Raw genomic sequence first — 19,546 nt, forward strand, 5'->3', positions numbered from 1 at the left:
ATGTAAAAAACCGTAAGTTATGTAATATTCTTGCAAATGTGTAATTGAGCCGTTTTTGCTTTCTCGGTGCTTCGCTATGTGCTGTGTACAGATACGTACATGTACAACAGTTCACATCGGATCTCGGATGTCTGCATCTCAGAATTAGAAAAAAAGCGCTTAAAATGAATTCATACTGCCATGTAAAAAAATCTGATAAACACTAAAATCGTTCGAATAAAAATACTAATAATCAGCCGCGTTTGCAAAACTATATTCATGAAGTTGCAGAATACAAAACAAACTCGTGCACGAAGCGTATATTGATGTTTACAGATCTGGTCTATCTAAACTGATTAAAAAACTTACTGATTTATTCTTTTCTCCATCTTTACTTCTGCTGAGTCCCGAAGCGGGAATATAATTATATCCTGCTTTCTTTGCAATGAATATAATAAAATAAAATTGCTTTTAACTGAGTCGTGTTAATTGCTTTTAACTGAGTATGTTAATAAACTCTGATTGTAAATTCATTTAATCATCCTTTCGCTCAGTCAATCTTTGTTAATACACAACAAATTAAAATGGTAAACATTTATTAATAACATTTATTATTTTTGTAGAATAATAATATCAATCAACAGATTATACAACGTCACTATAATATATTGTTAGCCGTGCAGATGTTTTCTGGACTAAGTTGGGCTCTGGTTATGCTCCCGATTAATGGCATGCTGTGCACCATACCACACCTTCACCTTTCGCAGGAAGACGTTGAGAAGGCGGTGCCAGAGATCGGGCTGGTTCATATAGGCCGCATGACCGGCATCCGGGAGTTCCACGCTTTTTGCATGCCGGGAAAGATTGAACTTCTGAGCGACACGTTGTCCCCAAGCTTCATCGCGCGATCCGTATACGTTTAGTACCGGCACCTGTTCAATAAAATAATATTAATGGGAAAGTTGTACCTATACTAATGTCTAACTGGAAGTCTGGAATTAGCTAGTACCTTTTCTAGTGTTGACAAGACAGTGTATTTATATGCTACGATTTACTTCAGTTGCAGCAACGCTACTTGTATTCTACTTCGAAGAGTTAACATACAAAAAGAGTTTTCCTGATGGGAGTAGGGTTTAGAAAAAATTCGGTGCAAAACAGATTAAGTACGCAAAACACCCTGATTCGAAAGAGACAAGAGGTCTAGCCGCGCGCGCTTTATGCTGTACGTATGATAGTTCCATATACTCTGTATGCTGTATATGTAATAGTTCCAATTAAACTTTCGGATTATCATCGTATAATTGTTGCAATTTTATTAGACGATCGTAAGCGGACAAATTTGCAAATTACGATGCACTTACCTGGATGGCTTTATACTCCTCATCCGGATAGTTCTCCGTGCCCACCGGCGACACGAACACCATAGCCAGATCCTCGGAATTCGGTTGGCGGAACGGGTTGTTCATGAGATAGGGTACCGCGTACCCGCCCGACATGGACGGTGCAATAATCACCAGGGTCTTTTTGAGCATCCCACGCGTCAAGGCAAACCGGTACACCAATGCTGCGGCCGCCACGCCGGTCAGCGGTTTCCCGCGAGTCTTCCCGAACCCCGGCAGATCAATTGCCGTGGCGCTGTATTCCAGCGCCGCTAATAACTGGAGCGTCCCTAAATTCTGCCAGGTTTCTGATGAGAAACTGGCGCCGTGCAACAGCAGAATGTGCAGTGCCGTGTGGCCGGGGTTCTCCGGGTCGCAGTGGCGAAAGAACACTTCGCGTTCCTAGAATCATCAAGATTACAACGTAGGACAAAAAAGTAAAAATTGGCCCGTCGGTCCCACGGTTCAAAAAATTTGAGAATGAAATCACCCAACAGAAAAATGTCTAATGCGTTTAAATTTTAGCACGGGGTTCGAACAGAGAAGCGTTTGTTTAAATACTTGTTAAAACTAAGAAGCTGCTTTCTTGAATCCTACGTTTCACTCGTATATCTCGTATATTCCCGCTTTTTTAGAATTGATTTTGCAGTTACTTCGAGGCTCTCGTTGGGATTGTTGAGCGTCACATCCTGGGTTCCTTCGACAATCCGGATAGCTTTAGCTTTCTCGGCCACACCGTCCGGTAAAGGCGGGAACCAATCGGATTCTTTGGTAGCCCAAAAATCGTTCGTTGCGCTGGTTTCGTTAGCCATCGCGAGCTGCTTAAAGAAACACGATGTTATTCCTCCGAAGCGCTTACCGCAGTGTTTTCTTACGGAATTATTCTGATCGGCAATAAAACTGCTGTCTCGCGGTGTGCGCCGATTAATCGCGGAGTAGATAAAGAGTCGAAAGATGATAAAAGCGGCGATAGCAAAGCACAACCACCATCGTACTGCTGCGCGCTTACACATGGATTTGTGTCGAACCCTTTAGTCAAAGCACAACATACTTCAACGACACGGAAGCGACTGATTAAAAAGCGTTGACTGCAACGCTAACCGGCTTGATATGTGGTGATTCCAATCCAAAACTTAGCAGGTATATGAAAGTTGCAAGGTGTTTAACTGCAGGCAATACTCACTATACCTACATAACAATGAACCGGCTTTCCCTCTTTCGATTTCACTTTGGACAAAGGGCGTTCACCGCTGAGAAGCACACCGAGCACACCTGAATTGTCGCAGCGCAGCGATTTCACTGATTTTATATTATGTTTGTACTTCGCATGCGTTTCATATTTTGCGTTATGTGTCTGTTTGAAGAGTGCTCATAAAAAATGATGCTGAGTCAACATTTTGCACAGCCGCCACATTTACTGTGTTAATAACCGCATTTTCCATAACTATGAGGAGAAAGCTTTTACGTTGTGTTAGAAGTTCCAGAATTCCTCTACTCTTATCCATTAGCTGTTCATTTCTCGTTCTTCGATCCGTTAGTAACACTCCACAAAATGATTACACGGAGTTTGAAGAGCGCCCAGAAACTGCTCCAAAAGCGATATACAGGCGTAGTTATACACGGGCTACGATGCGGGAATTTAAGAACGGATACAACACTACTTTCTTCGAATTAAACCGCAACGTTTCCTCGTGCAACGTATCGGAAACATTGCCCCTGCCTTATGAATCTCCATCATGGACGCAGATTTTAGATACTATTCATGTATATTCCGCGCATTTTAAAGGGAAATACTTTCATTTTATTGCGCTTGTGGATGTGAACAATGACGCATTCGTCAACGAGACATCGTGCGAATGCAGATTCAAGACGTTCTTCAGATCGACTGTTCGAGTGCAGAATACGCGGTACGATAACAACAGGGAGCGGTTTCGTAGTGTGCGGTTAGTGTGTCGAGCTCCCGCTGCGTGGTCCATCGACGCCGTGGAATTGGTTTGTCAGAATAGGAATTCCTGTGGAAAATTAAGCTACCAGTTGCCGAAAGAGCACAACCGTAAAACAAAGCGATTATCGTTTGCGCTTTGTGGACCTATTCTGTGGGGCAACGTTTCACCGAAGCTCCTGGTGGAGTTTATTGAGTACTATACGCACATTGGAATACGACATTTTGTCTTCTACAACAACCGAGCCAGCGAAATGACATTAAAGATTTTAAAGCACTATACGTCAGCGAATACACATCTAATGACGATTCTTCCCTGGGAACTGACAGTGTCCAGTGATTCCGTTAACTATTTTGGACAACTGTCGGCGGTCAATGACTGCACGGAGCGGACTAAAGGACACTGGGATTACACACTTTTTGGTAAGAAAAAAGAAATGATAATGAACATTAAGCATTATCTTTTCCAAATTTGTAGAAGTAAAGCATAATGTTCAAATATAGACAATGCCTGTAGAATATAATGTTAGTATGTTCAGAATACGGTATAATGTTTTTTATGCTTTGTAAAATAAGATTTGCGTAATAATAGTGTTAGAATTTATATTATGAGATTATTATAGTCACGGGAACAGAAACCGGAAGCGTCACACACACTGGTGTCAGTTCTCTTGTTGTTCTGTTCAACAATGTTATACAAGCTGGTTGCTTATATAGCACACGGTACATTCATGATATTAGTAAGTTACTGCACCTAAACATCTGATAAACAAGGGGATTGGTGACCTGGGTGCACCGTACACTCATAGATCAGCTAGTAAGACAATGGTCATAGTTCACAAGTAGATGACACATTATGAGTGTTTATTATATTGGCAATATAATTTCTAACAAATAGCCTTTATTCTTTACTTTAATCTCACAGTTTGCGACACATTCTTGATAAGAATATTATCCGTGTTATGAAGTAGAGCAATGTGGTTTCAAACACATAAAATGTTCATTCAATGTAATATCTTTTCTATTACGTTTTCTAAAAATTTCTGTAATAGTGACCTTTGAAAATTTGTAGCTGATCTCGATGAATTTGTCGGTATAAGTGGAGACGGTGACCTTTCGAGTCTTCTCCGATTTGGAATTGTCGATTGTATAATTATCCGCAGTGCGTTTATGCACCAGGTTTCAATCGGAAACGCGGCGGTTGATTGCATCTCGCACAGCGTTTTATATACGGATAATGTGCGGAGAGAAATCAGTGTGCTGCCGGAACAGGAGCGCTCCAAGTATGTCTGTCGCGGTGCGAATATCCTGACGGCTGGCATACACTTTCCGCATTATGTCCTGGAGGAGACGCACGCGCAAGTAGCTGATCCTATTCGGGATGGAGTTATGTTGCACTTTCGCCGACACGAAGGCACGGAAAAGAGATCATATGTCGATGATGCCCGAGTGAAAAACAAAATGGCGACAGTGGGTAGCCAAGCACACAGTGTAATGGCTGCGGTATGTCCGTAATGCTAGCATAGTTTCTATGCAGCGTACGGTTATGCACTTTGGACATGAGACGAAGAAGCAGCTAAAAGTGTACTCCTTGTCAAACGCTGCGACGATTTTTGCATGTACAGTTTAGTAAGAATAATAATTATGGATACGTTATAAATTATCGGATCAATTTCCAAATGTGTGCTTGCGATTCGTACTGTATGTGACGACCATATGTAACCAACGAATAAAGCTAACATCACTATAGTACAGTGCCCGATAATCTATTGTGTTTAGTACAACTGAAACTGTTTTCCTGAACTACACATGAAACAATCTGTCAGTGGTTTTTCAGAAATTTCCGCGTACATACAAGTACAACCGCATTTAGAAGCTCGTGCAGCCTCCGGGAGCCAACATTTTGCAGCCGTACAATACTTGCGGATGAGCGCCATTCACCATTGAGTATGAACTGTGCCGGTGCGGTGACGAACCGAATTTTACGAGTACATGCACTGCTTAAGTGGACGAAGACGTTACGTTACCCATTATTTTAATCATTGCCATTGTTACCGTTTTTCCGTAGAGAATGCTTCGGTTTACTGACTATAAAATTCGATCTTGCTTTTACAGTTTTACTCGATTGACAAAACGGATAGCTTAACTGCTGAAAATTCACAATCCGGCGCACACTTGAAGACGGTACTGTATCGACATAAAAATATAATAGAAAACTCAAGAATATGTTATTACAACTTTCAAACATCCTTCCTAATCAGCTAATAAACTCATTCGAACCCAACTGACGAAAAATCCAGCAACAGGAATTGTTATTAAAAACATAAACAGTTAGGCCATTTCAGGATAAACTGAGGACTTTCCGTAGACATGTTTATTATTACTGTATTCACGCTAGTCGCTGTTCCTCATAGTCATAACTGTACATCCAAATTCGCTGTCTCACTGATCACCCAGAATCCAAGAGGAAATTTGAACAATTCGGAAGACCATCTTGTCACTTCATCGTTTACTCGTGCCACATTTTCCACATATAAACCCACATTTCGAAATGTATTCATTCGGTTCCAACCGGAAGACCAGCAGTCACTTGAATTTCTAATCTCAAGGAGAAGTCGGCAGGGTTGACGTAGCCTTTCGCCGGATCCAGTAATTCCTGGAAATACAAAATACACTTGAACGAACGCGTAAACAATGATCTGGCCCTTTCACCCACGGAACCATAAGAAACCCTCACTTCCATAGAGATATACTCCGAGCATCCCCAGTAACGATTATCCTTGTCAAACACTGAGGACATGTCTACAAAATGTACAAAAACCTGGCCAACATCCGGTGTTTTTTTCTGGCGTCACAATAACCACGTACGCAAACTATCTGGTGCAGTTTCCGTTTTCCAAGGTAACAGGCGCAGCTCTGCATGGACCTGGCACGTCCAGGAAACCCACCGGGGACAGCCCGAACACCGCAGGTAGAAGCTCAGATTAGCCGACTCGTCTCTGGTTTTTTTCGAAACTGCGATACTCCTGCAAAAAGCGATTCATGTTTATTCAATGGCGTCAGGTTCTCGACCACGCTGTCAAATAATTGGTGTTAATCTCTTTTCATTACGGCGGCCGTCTTACCACAGTAGCTTTCTAATTGTTATGGGATCGCTGTACGTACGAGCTTTCTGCAGCTCCCTGATATCCGGAATCGTATATTTAATAACACCTTCAGCGCGTACATCTGCAGATATACAATATATACAGTACAGTTACCAAACAATTTCCACAGCATGCATACAACTTTTTATAAGCGCATGACATGCGCTTACTTTGTCTGGGCTCCGTATGGAAAGGCAAAGGCGGCTTGATGGCGGCGTACTTGTAATGGTAAATGTCCAATAGTTCCGATTGCGATAACAATCCACTCTAAACCAACCATACAATAACGCGTATGCTTTAGCAGTACATGTTTGGTCTTTACGACGTATAATATACTATACGTCAAGTTTTAGAAGACGTGCTCACAGTGGAAAACTGCATCTGATTGGGAGCACAGAGAAAACCACGACTGCGACGCCGATTGGCGGCGGACGCTTGATGTTTCTTTGCGTGCAGAAGTTTGCAGCCCACCTGCCAAAAAACGAGCCAATAAAAGACAGTTACAACGAGCTGCAGATGTGCACAGGTAGAAGAGAACAACAAAATTTTCTTACTTATCCACAGACGAACAGATGGTGTCTTCGTTGGCAGTCAGTGTATCCCGTTGGAGAATGGTACACAGCTCCTCTAGTCCAATCCCATCGAGCTGCGCCGATTCCAAGACGGTTTTCGTTGATTCGTCAATCAGACACAAACACTTCTCCAGGATACTTGGCGCTGCGGCTGCATAGTGAAACGCCTAGGCAACACATTTCCCAGGAAACGAGAAACACCTCAGTTGTAGCATAACCCCAAGAAGACCTCCATTCAGTGCGTTTTCCAGAACAAGCAGGCAGTTGTTGGCGTTGAGCGTGTCCATGACAAAGTCGGTACACATCGCTGCCAGCAACGGTAAATCATACTTGTCAGCGCACTTTAACGATGTATTCAAGAAACGCCGACATGGGTTTTTGGGGCATATGGCCAGCCTCGGCTCGGCCGCGGAGTCTCGTGGAAAACGTCAGAACATGCTCGGCCACCGGAAGGAGCGTATACGTGAAATAGCGAGCAGTGCCACCTGGTCCGTGGCCAGGTGACCCCTGATTCGTGGCCAGGGGTCGAAGGCACCTGATTCGTGGCCAGGTGATACCCTGATTCGTGGCCAGGGAGTGAGCTGGATCCTGATACGTGGCCAGGATGTTGCGGCTGCCTTCCGGTGCGGTTCTGTGCGTACCATAGCGAGAGAGCGGCGCGAGTGAGGGGAGCCCCAAACAAGAATGGTACGCGCAGACGTTGCGGGCGGATGTAACGCTTAAACGAGGACGATTTCCACCGTCCTCGTTCACATATGGCGTCAGCTGATAGGCCATCGGCGGCTGCCGAAGTGGCGCCGCCAATTCGAAAAGAATGGGATGAATAGCGGGCGCGGTCCTCCCCATCAGGAAGGGTCGTCTTCAGTGCCCGTGTAAGGTCAATCCGCGTGAGGAAGCGGCCGCTGCTATGGATAAAAAATGGCAAATCAGAAGGCTGTCGATTCTGACGCTGCTGGGCATAGGTGACACAGGCGTTGTAGATGATTGGAGCTTCGCTAGCTGTCAAAGACAGCGTAGCTCCCTTCCTGTGCTGGTCTGTTTTAGACTGCTTGATGGAAAGCTGCAGCATAGAGTCGTTCCATCGCACGTCCTGGAGCAGGAGGGTGGCAGACATCTCAAACGTTGTCGGTGATGGCGATGTCAGTTCCGACACTCGCAGCAGGAAATGATGAGCCATCGTAAAAGCGGCCCAAATCATCTGTTGGTCGTATTGTGTGGGGAAGGTTAGATGTAATCGGCTTGGAAGGCGTCCCAGTAACTGAGAAGTGACCGGAAGTCGTTGATCCGGTTGCGTTCCAGTCAGTCGGCGGGCGCCTGCCACAATCTGCTTCAGTCTGGGGTTGGCTGTCGGATCGGCCAATTTCTGCGATATGTGACGTCTGGCGACAGCGGCTACATACACATTTATAGTTGACGATGACGACTTCCGGTTGAACAAGTATGCCACATAATCTTCGACAGTTTCCGGAGTGGCGGGCCATGGTTGTTTCACTACTGATCTGCAAAACTGCTCGAAACTTCGCTCTCCATTTGCGTAAACTCTTCGGGTAGAAGTAGCCACTCCGGCGGCGAAAAGGGCGCCGGCGTCGAGGTTGTTATGGCAGGCTCCTTTCCGGTGAGGAATGGTTTCAGCCGTGTAAGCAGATCCGGTACCGACATACCGTCGGCGTTCGCTGAAGGATGGAGCTGACGAAAACGTTGCAACTGGAATCGAGACAATGCATCAGCAATGCTATTATCAACGCCAGCGATGTGCGTAATTCTGATAATAAAATTAAACCGCGCCGTAACAAAGTGAATTCTGCGTATGAGCTCCATCACTGCTGGGTTCCTACAACTGCCAGATGACCATGTATGAGCTGTCGCTGTATTATCGCAATGAAAAAGCACTCGTTTTCCGTACAGCTGTTCATTCCAGATAACGCACGCTACATAGATTGGGTACATTTCCAGAAACGTTATCGGTGGGTTTACTTTTAACAGCCAACCCGGCCACGCGCCCTGGAACCACTCATTACCCAGCGTGCCTCCAAAACCTATCGCGCCTGCCGCGTCAGTGTACAGATGAAATACGCTCGCCGGTAACCATTCTGGTTGTACAAAGCCGGCCGTCCCGTTCCATGCCGGTAAGAACTCTCTCCACCACGCAACATCACGACGGAATCCGTCCGTCAGTGTAATTCTGTGATACAGCCGATTCACCTTGCAGCTCAGCTGGATCATGCGTCTCAGAAATATTCGACTGGCCGGTATACATTTCGTCACAAATGACAGCTTACCAATTAAGCTCAAGAGTTCCCGTTTTGTGCATTGCGTACTTGTGGAAAAGCTTTCGAGTAACTCTGTTAATTCTGTTAAACGAGCGGCCGATACAGATAAGGTAAAGGTTTCACTGTTGATCTCTATACCGAGAAATTCAATTACCGTAGCCGGACCCACCAACTTTTTCTCATTGATCGGAACACCCAAATACTTACACACTGACTGAACCTGCATTACTAACCGCCCACATGCCGAACTTGCTGCTTTATCGCACATGAAAAAATCGTCCAAAAAATGTAGAAACGTATCACTTCCGGTACACTTTTTGAATATCCACTCGAGCATGCGGGCAAAGGTGTCGAACAAATACGGGCCTGAACGTAAACCGAACGGGACTACTACATCGTGGTAAAACTGCCCTTCCCATTCGTATCCCAGCAAATGCCAATCGCTCTGCCTGACTGGTAAATTACGAAATGCGTTCTCAATGTCTACTTTTGCCATTAACGATCCCCGCCCATGGAACATCACCATTTTAACTGCATCATCTACGCCTACGTAAGTTAGCGAATACTTATCTTTTGGAATAAAATCATTCACGCTCAGTCCGAATGGTTGCGACAAATCCATAATCACTCGATGGCCTGACGGTCGCTTTGGGCGCAGCCCAAGTGGATTCACAACAAAATTCGGATGTGGCTGCACTTTAAAAGGACCCCTTGCGTGATCGGCTTGCACCTCCTTTATGATCATTGCGGTGATGACCTGTGGATCATGGAGTGCCGAACGTGCGTTTGCGGTAAACCGGCGTACTTGTGGGCCGTTATATCCGATTGCAAAGCCAAACCTGAAACCCTGCAATAGAAAACACACAGCCTCACGGTCATCATGCTCTACCAGTAATTCAGCGAGTCTCTCGTCGAAAACGGGCGTCGCCACCTCCGGCCTTGGCGTTAGTACTACTGGCAGGCTTATGCTGCGTTGAATCGTGCTCGTGGACGGTGTGGTCGGCCGCCCTGCATGTTCCACACAAGTGCTTGAAGCGGCAGTTCGAACCGTTGGTGCATCGCCCGTTGTTCCAGTTCCTGCACAAGTCTGGCGGGATGTGTCGAAAGGGCCGATCCCCCTTGGCGTCTTTCTGTCCGTGTGCAGTGACCTGGAGCTTTTTCGGGCAGTCCTGATCCGTATGGTCCGCAATGCTGCAGTCGCGACATAATGGCAGATGAGCGCGAAGCGGATGCCGGGCTATACAGCGGTCCAGCAAGTTTCGATCCAGCAGGTTCCACTGATCATGGTTAGTGACATCACGGATGCGGCAGGCACGAAAAGTCTTATCATACTCCAACCACACTGGCGGCAGGTAGACACCTGCCATTTCAGTCATAATCGTATGGTAAGAATCGAGCGGTTGCTGAAGAGCGGGATAGTAATAACTGCGCACACGGCGAAACACAATAAATGCCTCGTTCCACAGAGTGAATGAAGTAATCGTAATCTTCTTCGGCTTTGAATCAGAAAGAATAAAGTTTCCATCCCTAATCTCGAATTTAGCTTCCCCCTGAATAGGCGACATGATGGTATTTGCTCTAAGCAGTTTATCTAAGTCAACGTTCACCGTAAGATCGTACAGTTCTTCAAGACATTTCTCACTGACAATTGGGAACCCAGCCGGCAACGGTGGCGGTTTCTTACTGTTACTCGCTCCGGTGCTGGTAGGTGGCGTCGCCTGGGCCTCGTTGACCTTCTGAGTGAGTTGGGCCAGCTGATTCTGCTGATTCATCATGAGCTGAAGCAGCATAGTCGTTTCCGTCGGTGGTGGCTGTGGAGGCTGTGGTGGTGGTGCCTCCGATGTCGACAAGATAGGGAGGACGTCCGCATCCTTCTGCGCTAACAACGACTGCAAATGCTGCCTTGCCATGGCAATCTGCGAGTCCAGATCTCCCGTGCTTCCACCAGTTGCCGTCGGACGGGTAACAGGGTTCGCGCGCGCACGCGGACGGCCGCGAGCTGGCCGTGTCGCAGGCGGTCCCGGCGCATTGGATCTTCTACCTCGCCGTCCAGTCATGCTTAATGTGAAAACACAATGCTGACAACAAACAAACTAACAGGAAATTGCAAACGTTAACTTTCAATGATCAACATCCAATTCTGACACACACGAAAAGTGAGGATAACAGGCAAAAAACTCGCACATGCCGAAAAACACCAATGCGATAAATACAACTAGGCCAGCATGAGATAGAACTGACGGTTAGGTAGTCCGTAGGCAAAAAGGCAGTTTGCACACCGTCCGCAAACAGGAAAGGCAGGCGATTCGCTGGCACACATGCTGGTGCTACATTCCAGGAAGGAGGAGAAAATGCATCCGTCGGTTCGCTCAAAGTCCGGCGGCTAATCTTTAATGTCCTGTGCAGAAAGAGAGTAGCTCTTGCCGGCGTTTCTCTCGCATCGTTAAAACAAGTTAGCGATTAAACGCTAACTTCAATTAACGTGTGAAAGACGTTGTCTGTGGGTGAAATTCGTCACCACGTCCGTGTACATGTACTGCTGAAGAGTTTTATCGTGTTGCATGTACAATACACTGTACAACATACAACGGTACGTCAAGCACCAGACCCACCTAAGCATATTAGCGAAAGCAGCAGGAAGAATGTCCGGGATATTGATGGGAATCGTGCAGTTCTCCGGTACACTTCCAAAGAACATCGCCCGGAACACTGCACTGCGGACACTCATGATCAACCTGCATAAAGTCACTGGTCAAATTAATCATGGAAGGACTAGACTAAACAGTTTGGTAAAACCGTAGATTTTCGATGGTAAGGTGTCAGAGACTCAAAACATCGTGTCCGTCGTCGGTGTCGGTATCTTGACGTATCTCACCTGTGAGCTGGAAAGATCTCCGTTGCGCCAAAATCACGTCACGTTCTCGGAGTTTGAGGATTGCGTTGGTGCTTCAGACATGACAGCGATTGGTGCAGGAGAAGAAGGCTAGAAAGCCTGGCTACTCCATTCGCAAGTATCTCGTACTCGTGGCATTATCAACCTTGACTTCAACACGCAACAAGAAGAGTTTTTCGCTATTCGGACGTGCATTAATGATGTCTGACTTATATAATGGACGATCTTATGCAAAAGCGGAAAACAAACAGAGTGGCGCAGAATATTTATGTGGTAAACATCAAGAAAACTTGAAAACCTACATATATTTTACTCTTATTTAGTCCCGTTCTTCAATATGGCATTAAATGCACACGAGCGGCTGTCTTCATAACCGGTTACTTAGTCTACTGCACAATACAAAGTACAGATTCAAGCTTTGAATCCGGTACCGGTACAGAATCAAGCTTTAATTTCGAAAAACCGAATTTTTTAGCATGATGCACATTATGCCATACAACGCAACCAAATCGTTGTATCGTCGTTGTCTTGTTCCGAATTTGCACGGTGGCGTCTTCGTTTCCGTTGTTTGTTTGGTGATTGGTTCAGGCAGAAAACGTCACCCGATTGCTTGAAGTCGACATTTTCGCCATACGAGCTGCTCGATTTCGATCACGTGGCTGGAAACCCTTTTGGAAACTCTCTTTCAGTGTGTTGCGGTAGTCTTCGTTCACGGCAAAGAAGAACACCTAAAAATTTTAAACTCAATGTCACTGATCACAAATTACTTAAACGCTAGAAAGTAGAAACTAAGTAACACCGGCAAGCGCATTATTTATTCTCAGTAACAGCGTAAAACCCTGGACAAACTGGACCGTATCCGTTAAACCGCAACCATCATCTAAAAATACCGAGATTGAGAAAACAGGCCAGTTCAAATGAACACCCACGTACGGCTGGTGGGATACTTCGTGCCGTGTTGGCAATGCAAAATGCAGTGAACCATGGACAGAAGGTCGAGTTTGGCCATATTAATCTAGCTCTACAGAAGGATATTCAGCCAAGTGTGCTCAGGTTTTGAAAAAAAATCTTCTTTGGTCGCCGCAAAAACTTTAATTGCATTTAACAATTTTTATTAAACGTTTATGGCTACATTCTTCTGAAAAGTCGGTTTATAAAAAATTTCTTATAAGCTGAATATTCTGGCTGAATAACCTCTCTACCTATTAATTTTTTTATTTATTGTCAACGTTCGGGTTCCACTTACTGCGGTTGCCGAATAGCCGAGAATCTGGGTAATCCGAGTGTACAGCATAACAGGCACAGTTTTCAGCTACGATCCACTATAGACCATAACCAGCATGGACGGCGGTAGAACACACACCCAATACCATACAAACGCAAAGTACAACGCTTTTGTTAGCACCAAACGCTTCCGCAGCGGACTGGTCAGTTCGCGCTCAGCATGCACCACCGAACCGCATAACTGCCGGATCCGATACGCCAGAAATAGTATCGTGTAACAGGAGCCCTGTACCGCCAGCGGAATATACGTGCCCAACACCGCAATCACCCGTAACGTCACCCCGCCATCTCCTATCCACCCGCAGGCGCCGGACGACAGTCGCCCATAAATTACACCGGGAATCAGAAAGGTCGTCACGATATTATCCGCCAAAGGGACGGTCCAAGTGACCAGCAGGGCGCCTGCCGAAAATCGAAAGGAGGCGATTTTCTTGTAAAATTGCGGGAAAACAATGGCGAAAAAAACGGTTTAAAGATAGCAGAACTCCCGTCCAGTTTTCCGCGTGGTACACCAGAAGGTTGAAGAACCCCGCAGTGCGGCAGTTAATTTCCAACGGTTCGGACATTTTCATCTGCTTTAGGTATAAAGGAATGCAGGTGACCATGTTGATCAGTAGACAGAAAATCAGTTCGACGGTTAATAAATGGGCGATTAACAAACCGGAGCCGGTTTTCAGTTTTCGCAATCGGTACATAACCAATAAAAGCAGTGCAATGGTGACAGCGCCGAATATGCCCAGGCCCACTTGTCCGACAATCCAGACTGTCAACGCCGTTGGAGAAACGCGGTCATGGTGTGATGACGCATTGGAACTATTTGTCATAACTGCTAATTAAGCTTTTCTGCGTGGTGTAATTTAATAGAGTTCACCCCCGCAATAGATTGCGCTGTAGAATATGTATCGACCAATACAATTTCCATACGCCGGCAAAAGTCAGCAGACAATCGGTAAACAGAATCGTGAATGCGCAAACGTGATGACAAACAATAATATTTATCTGTAGTAAAGTGTATTGCTTATTCGGCGATGTCAGCAGCGAAATTTGTTGAAATACTATAATATTACGAACCATGAACACAGGACTGCAAAAGCCGGTATCAAATTATAAATCCCTGAACTATTAATATCGTACGGAAACCATGGACGTTGGCAACCTGGAGAAGGTAAATAATTATGGCCTCTTCCCCATCATTTATAGGGCGGTATGGGCCTATAGTACGAGCCTGAGTAATTACTGGATAAAGACTCATCAGTGATTTTATTGCATCTCATATCGAAGCTCTGATTACACTGTTATAAGAACAGCAGAACCTTTTCTGGGCTTTCGTTTGTTATCGTTCTTACCTAAAATACAAAGACATAATGTTTATAACGAAAAGGATAAGGAAGGGACACCAGATATATAATTTTACATGGATTTCTCACTGTCCCTTGGGAATGCGGGACTCCACATTTCATCTAATTTGGAGACTCTACATGCTCACCACTCGCCAGTACACCGCCGGCACTGTACAGCAGCACAGCATCATATGCCACGCCAAGGACCATGGCCATCAGCAAGCGCTGCATATAATAGCTTATAACACGACGAGTGGCAGTATATTGACATCTATCACAGCTTCCTTTCAAGATACGGGTTACCTTGCACCCGGACAACTGGGAACGCGATATTTCGACTGAGACTGGGAACGACGGCTGGAAACAAACTCGAATTCGACTCGCGACTTTTCGCCGCGAAAGCATTTCTCCGCTGGACATCCGGATGGCGTGCACTCCGGTTTGAGGCATATCGCTCTGAGACAATCTGCGTCTGAGACCTTTCGTCACAAGACGTCGAGTTGCGGAGGCAACTGTGTAGTGTTTTTGAGATTCGCGCCTTTTCTTTCGTGCTCCGACTCGAGTCTCTCTCCTGAGAGAATGTCCAAGTTAGGACATTAGTGCCTTACTGGTTCTAGGGATATGAAACCACCATAAAACCTCCATATAACCGCCATAGAACCACAATGGAACCACGTGCAAAGTCACAAGCCGGCATGCTCCCATACTAGCCCTCTTCTCTGGCGCCCATAGAACCACATAGAACCTCCATAGAACCACCATAGAACCGTTCTATGGTGGTTGTATGGAGGTTCTATGGTTGTTCTTTGTGGTTCTATGGGCGCTAGAAAAGGGGGCTAGTATGGTAGCATGTCGGCTTGTGATTCTGCACGTGGTTCCATTGTGGTTCTATGGTGGTTCTATGGGTTCTATTGTGGTTCACTGTGGTTCTAGGTGTTCAGTTGCTTATGTCCTAGTCTGTTGGTTTAATCCCCATAGAACCACTTAATGTCCTAACTTGGACATTCTATGCTCGAGTTCGTAACATGCAGCTCAAGACTGTTCGAAATCGACTTCATAGCTGCATGGCTGTGTGCTTATTTTGTTAAACGAAAATGTTTCACATCCGTACGTAGCGTAAATCCGGGGTTATACAGTAGTTTTGTCTTATTTGTTAGCACCGTAGTACCCACCAAAACAAAGGATTTGCTGATATTACGTACTGACGTTCGACGCATCGCTGGCTGTGGTGGTTACCGGCGAAGTACGGACGCTGTCACGCTGGCCTGATGTTTAGCACTGTGAAAACTGGTGGTGTACGGTTCAATGCAACCGCTACGTTTGCTGCTGGTGACGGAATATAGCAGTACAGTAGCGATACATACGTAAAGTGACGGTTTTACTCGTACTTTCTATTATTCGCTGAACCTTCTCGATCTTTCTCTTTTGTGTTCGGATTTACTTTTGGTTGTTTCTACACGGATGCGCGGTGTCTATATAAGTCCGAGAGTTGCAGTACTTTCGATCGTCAGTTCTCTCATTACGAGTTTTGGCAGTTTCGGAGTTTCTAATTAAATATTCGTCGGAGATGCAGTTATCGCTTCGCGTAGATTCGTAGTCTTAGCTATGCCAAATTGAGATTACTAGCTCATCCTCTGTCGTTGAGTAGGTCGGTAGGATAGATTATTACGGTAATTATTCCTATCGTGCTGATCTCTCCGTCACTGGTCGCATGGATATGCCTGAATCAGATTTCTATTTGTATACCGGGTGCCTGTCTACTGCTGTAAATACATATTCTTGTTAATTTCCTGGCTCTTGTTTCGCAGTTTGATTTGTGGTACTGAATCACGATCATTCTTCGTCTTCAGGAAGGTGCATACATACCCACAAGGATAACTGCTTTTCTTAAACAATTTCATGAGAACTTGAGGACATAAACAAACATCAAAAAGGCATGCCGAGACGGAATGGTATACAGACTACAGAGTACATACCTATACAATAAAAACGTTATCGAAAACTGTTGGCATCCGGCAAAATGATACCACGTGTTCAATTCATCAGAAATTTGGCAAATCTGGAAAAAGACGTTAAACTGTGGAATATTTGTGATAGCAAAGAGTGTTAATCGCAACTTAAGGTAAAAGAAATGTGATAGAACTGAATAATTAGCCTTCACAAATCGACTGCAAAGAACGCTATGTACTCGTATTATGTTGTATACAAAACCGCCGGGAACAACCACCACCGCAGATCCGTTGTGGCTGCTTCTATCCGGTCGAAATAAGATCGTATGTAGAACTGCGACCGGCCATAAAAACAGTAAAAAGAAGTCAGGAAATGACAAAAAGCATCAGCGTCACGAATTTGTACAGAAAGAGTCACTATTTTCGAATATTCATGGCATCATCTATTTGTTTATTCCGGTTTTTAAAAAAATTATGGAAGGTGAAATACGTGTTGTTTTTACCGCTTCTAATTTGTACAGTTGTAATAGATGTGCGTATTGCTTTGGGTGCCTAGCACTGATAAACGAGGAGGAAGCGTTTGCAATAACTATTCAGTAAAACAACTAGCACCGTTTTTGTCTCGATTATTTTGTTCCTTTTGCTTTCAGATTTTGTTTTCATGTTCTTTACAGACATCGTTGTTGAGCAATGCTCAGCGTTACCCAGTTCTAGATTTGAACGAACCTCCTCCAAATAACAATCATGCGATTGTGGCCAACGCCGGCCCGCTAGAAAATGCTAATCGGCAAACCATAGCCATTAAATCAAATGTTTGTTTCTACACCCTTGCCGTAATTCATTACGTTTCTCCCTTAATAATTTTCTGCTCCGTTCATTTATCAATATGGCTATATCTTTTCCAGTGACCTTTTTCTTGGTGGGCCTGGCTGCTAATAGTATGGGGGGCACCCATGACAATGACAGGAACATCACTGGTTGAATATCAAGAAGAACCGCCTACCCCCGATGACATTCTTCAGGATCTCCTAGCTTTTTTTCAGGCTGACGGTCTCACTGTCTCCATGGATTTTAAACCATCTTCGCTGGAGACTACTTCTTCGCAAACCAGTTAGTAAACTATTTTGTATTGGTCACGCAATTTTGTAATTTTTATTTTGTAGCATGCAGTAACTAGAGTGTAAAATATTCAACACTATTGTCACGAGTACTCCTCGTGCCATAGCTTGCTTAGATGCTTCTATATATGGCGATGCTCTTGTTCTATGTGTCATCCTTCATTGTTTCGAGCTGCTAAGTGCTTTTGATCATTAGCGCTGCTAATGATCATCGTTCGTTGTGCAATCTAGCCTTCGGCTAGTTTGTTTGTTTCCTTCCTATATAATGCTAGCGCATTATATGCTAGAGCAGAGAGTAGCCAATAAAGGTCCAGCTTCAGTTGTGTCGTCAGGGCACGTCGTACAGTCCGTGCCCTTGACACTATATTTACTCGTGTAACTAGGAAAATCCACATTTGCTAGTATGTGCATGCATTATCAGCATACCGGAGTGCTACTTTTTTCGTCTTCTAAAATCCTAAATTACGTACGTTTTAATCATTGAGTTTGCATTTCACTGGGCGTCGCTGTACGTAATAAACTATCGATTTCTGAATTTTGGCTGAATTATTAAAGTACAATGCCTGCGCTCCGGTCGACAACTTATTTCAATGCCATTACTCAAATTCTAATAAAGTTTCCTTCGATAACATCCAAAGATCCACATCGGGCTTCGTAACGGACTTCCGTAATCTTTCAAACAATCTCAAACAACTCCAGCGATACTCTCCCATCGTGTCTGGTTATAACATTAAATTCGTGGTCAACCGGGAACGTGTGAAGGGTAAAGGAATTTGAAGGATCCATTAATTACTAATTTTTTTTAAATGGCAAGTTCTCGTACTTATCAAGGCACATTTTCCGGGTGTAAACCCCATGAAATCTCTTTTGTGGAAAAAACAGTATACTACCGTAGTAGGTTTAAACAAATTTTTCATCTGCAATGGTCAGTAAGGCGTGGCCAAACAAAAATTAGGTGGGTACCATATAATTATATTATTGCAACTTGTTACAAAGTGTAGTCACTACAGTAGATTTTTGGAATTTTTTAATGTTGCGTGATTGCGTGAAAAATGGGTGAGTGTAACACATTTTATCTTCAAAATATATTTTTAACCATCCTGGTTGGTTGTTCTACCAGGATTGCCTGCCTACCGCTTGGGTATGGATACTCCCAGCCCGGCATCCGGTGCGGCTGCAAACGTGTAAACCACATCGCTGGAGTAATGCAACCTCGGATTCCCGGTCCATGATCCTTAGACTACTCGTTGACACCGGCAAATTGATCTGCCAGACATACTAGTATATGGATGTAATCTTTCAAATTTTAAGGAAGTTTTTATAGTTAAGAGGTATATAACAACACTTTTTTATTCAACCCAAACTTTTCCGATTTGAAGTGAATCTCAAAACTTTGTCGTCATTACAGATAGTGGAAACGGTGACTTTTCCATCCCTATCGAATTCGGGATTGTCGATTGTCTCATGGCTCGCAGTCGCTTTTATGCAGAAAATCTATTTCGGGCAATGCGAACTGAATGCGTTTCGTGCACGTTTCTTACAGATATTATGTGCAGAGAGAATTACCAGCGTGCTGGGAAGCGCTCTAACTCTAAGTATATCTGCCGTGGTGACAAATGACAATGTATGGACAGCTGGTATACGCTTTCCGCATTACTGTATGTTTACGGAGGA

The 19,546-nt window shown here is 44.7% G+C and overlaps 2 protein-coding genes across 2 annotated transcripts; one reads left to right on the top strand and one right to left on the bottom strand.

The window, feature by feature from the left end:
• Positions 1-496: 496 nt before the first annotated feature.
• On the bottom strand, positions 497-2,435 carry LOC129586587 (putative protein-lysine deacylase ABHD14B). Its single transcript, XM_055479906.1, has 4 exons — positions 2,234-2,435; positions 2,012-2,176; positions 1,341-1,760; positions 497-911 (listed from the first exon to the last, which is right to left on the bottom strand). Exons 1-4 carry the CDS (start codon positions 2,369-2,371, stop codon positions 675-677), a joined length of 960 nt encoding a protein of 319 aa, XP_055335881.1. The 5' UTR covers positions 2,372-2,435; the 3' UTR covers positions 497-674.
• A 212-nt stretch (positions 2,436-2,647) lies between these two features.
• LOC129586577 (uncharacterized) lies at positions 2,648-5,401 on the top strand. The gene is made up of 3 exons (XM_055479892.1): positions 2,648-3,723; positions 4,373-4,803; positions 5,138-5,401. The coding sequence occupies exons 1-3, from the start codon at positions 2,805-2,807 to the stop codon at positions 5,171-5,173; spliced, it is 1,386 nt and encodes a 461-aa protein (XP_055335867.1). The 5' UTR covers positions 2,648-2,804; the 3' UTR covers positions 5,174-5,401.
• The last annotated feature ends 14,145 nt before the right edge of the window (positions 5,402-19,546 follow it).

This window comes from Paramacrobiotus metropolitanus, unplaced genomic scaffold, assembly GCF_019649055.1.
Source record: "Paramacrobiotus metropolitanus isolate TYO unplaced genomic scaffold, Prichtersi_v1.0 Parri_scaffold0000021, whole genome shotgun sequence".
Classification (NCBI taxonomy): domain Eukaryota; kingdom Metazoa; phylum Tardigrada; class Eutardigrada; order Parachela; family Macrobiotidae; genus Paramacrobiotus; species Paramacrobiotus metropolitanus.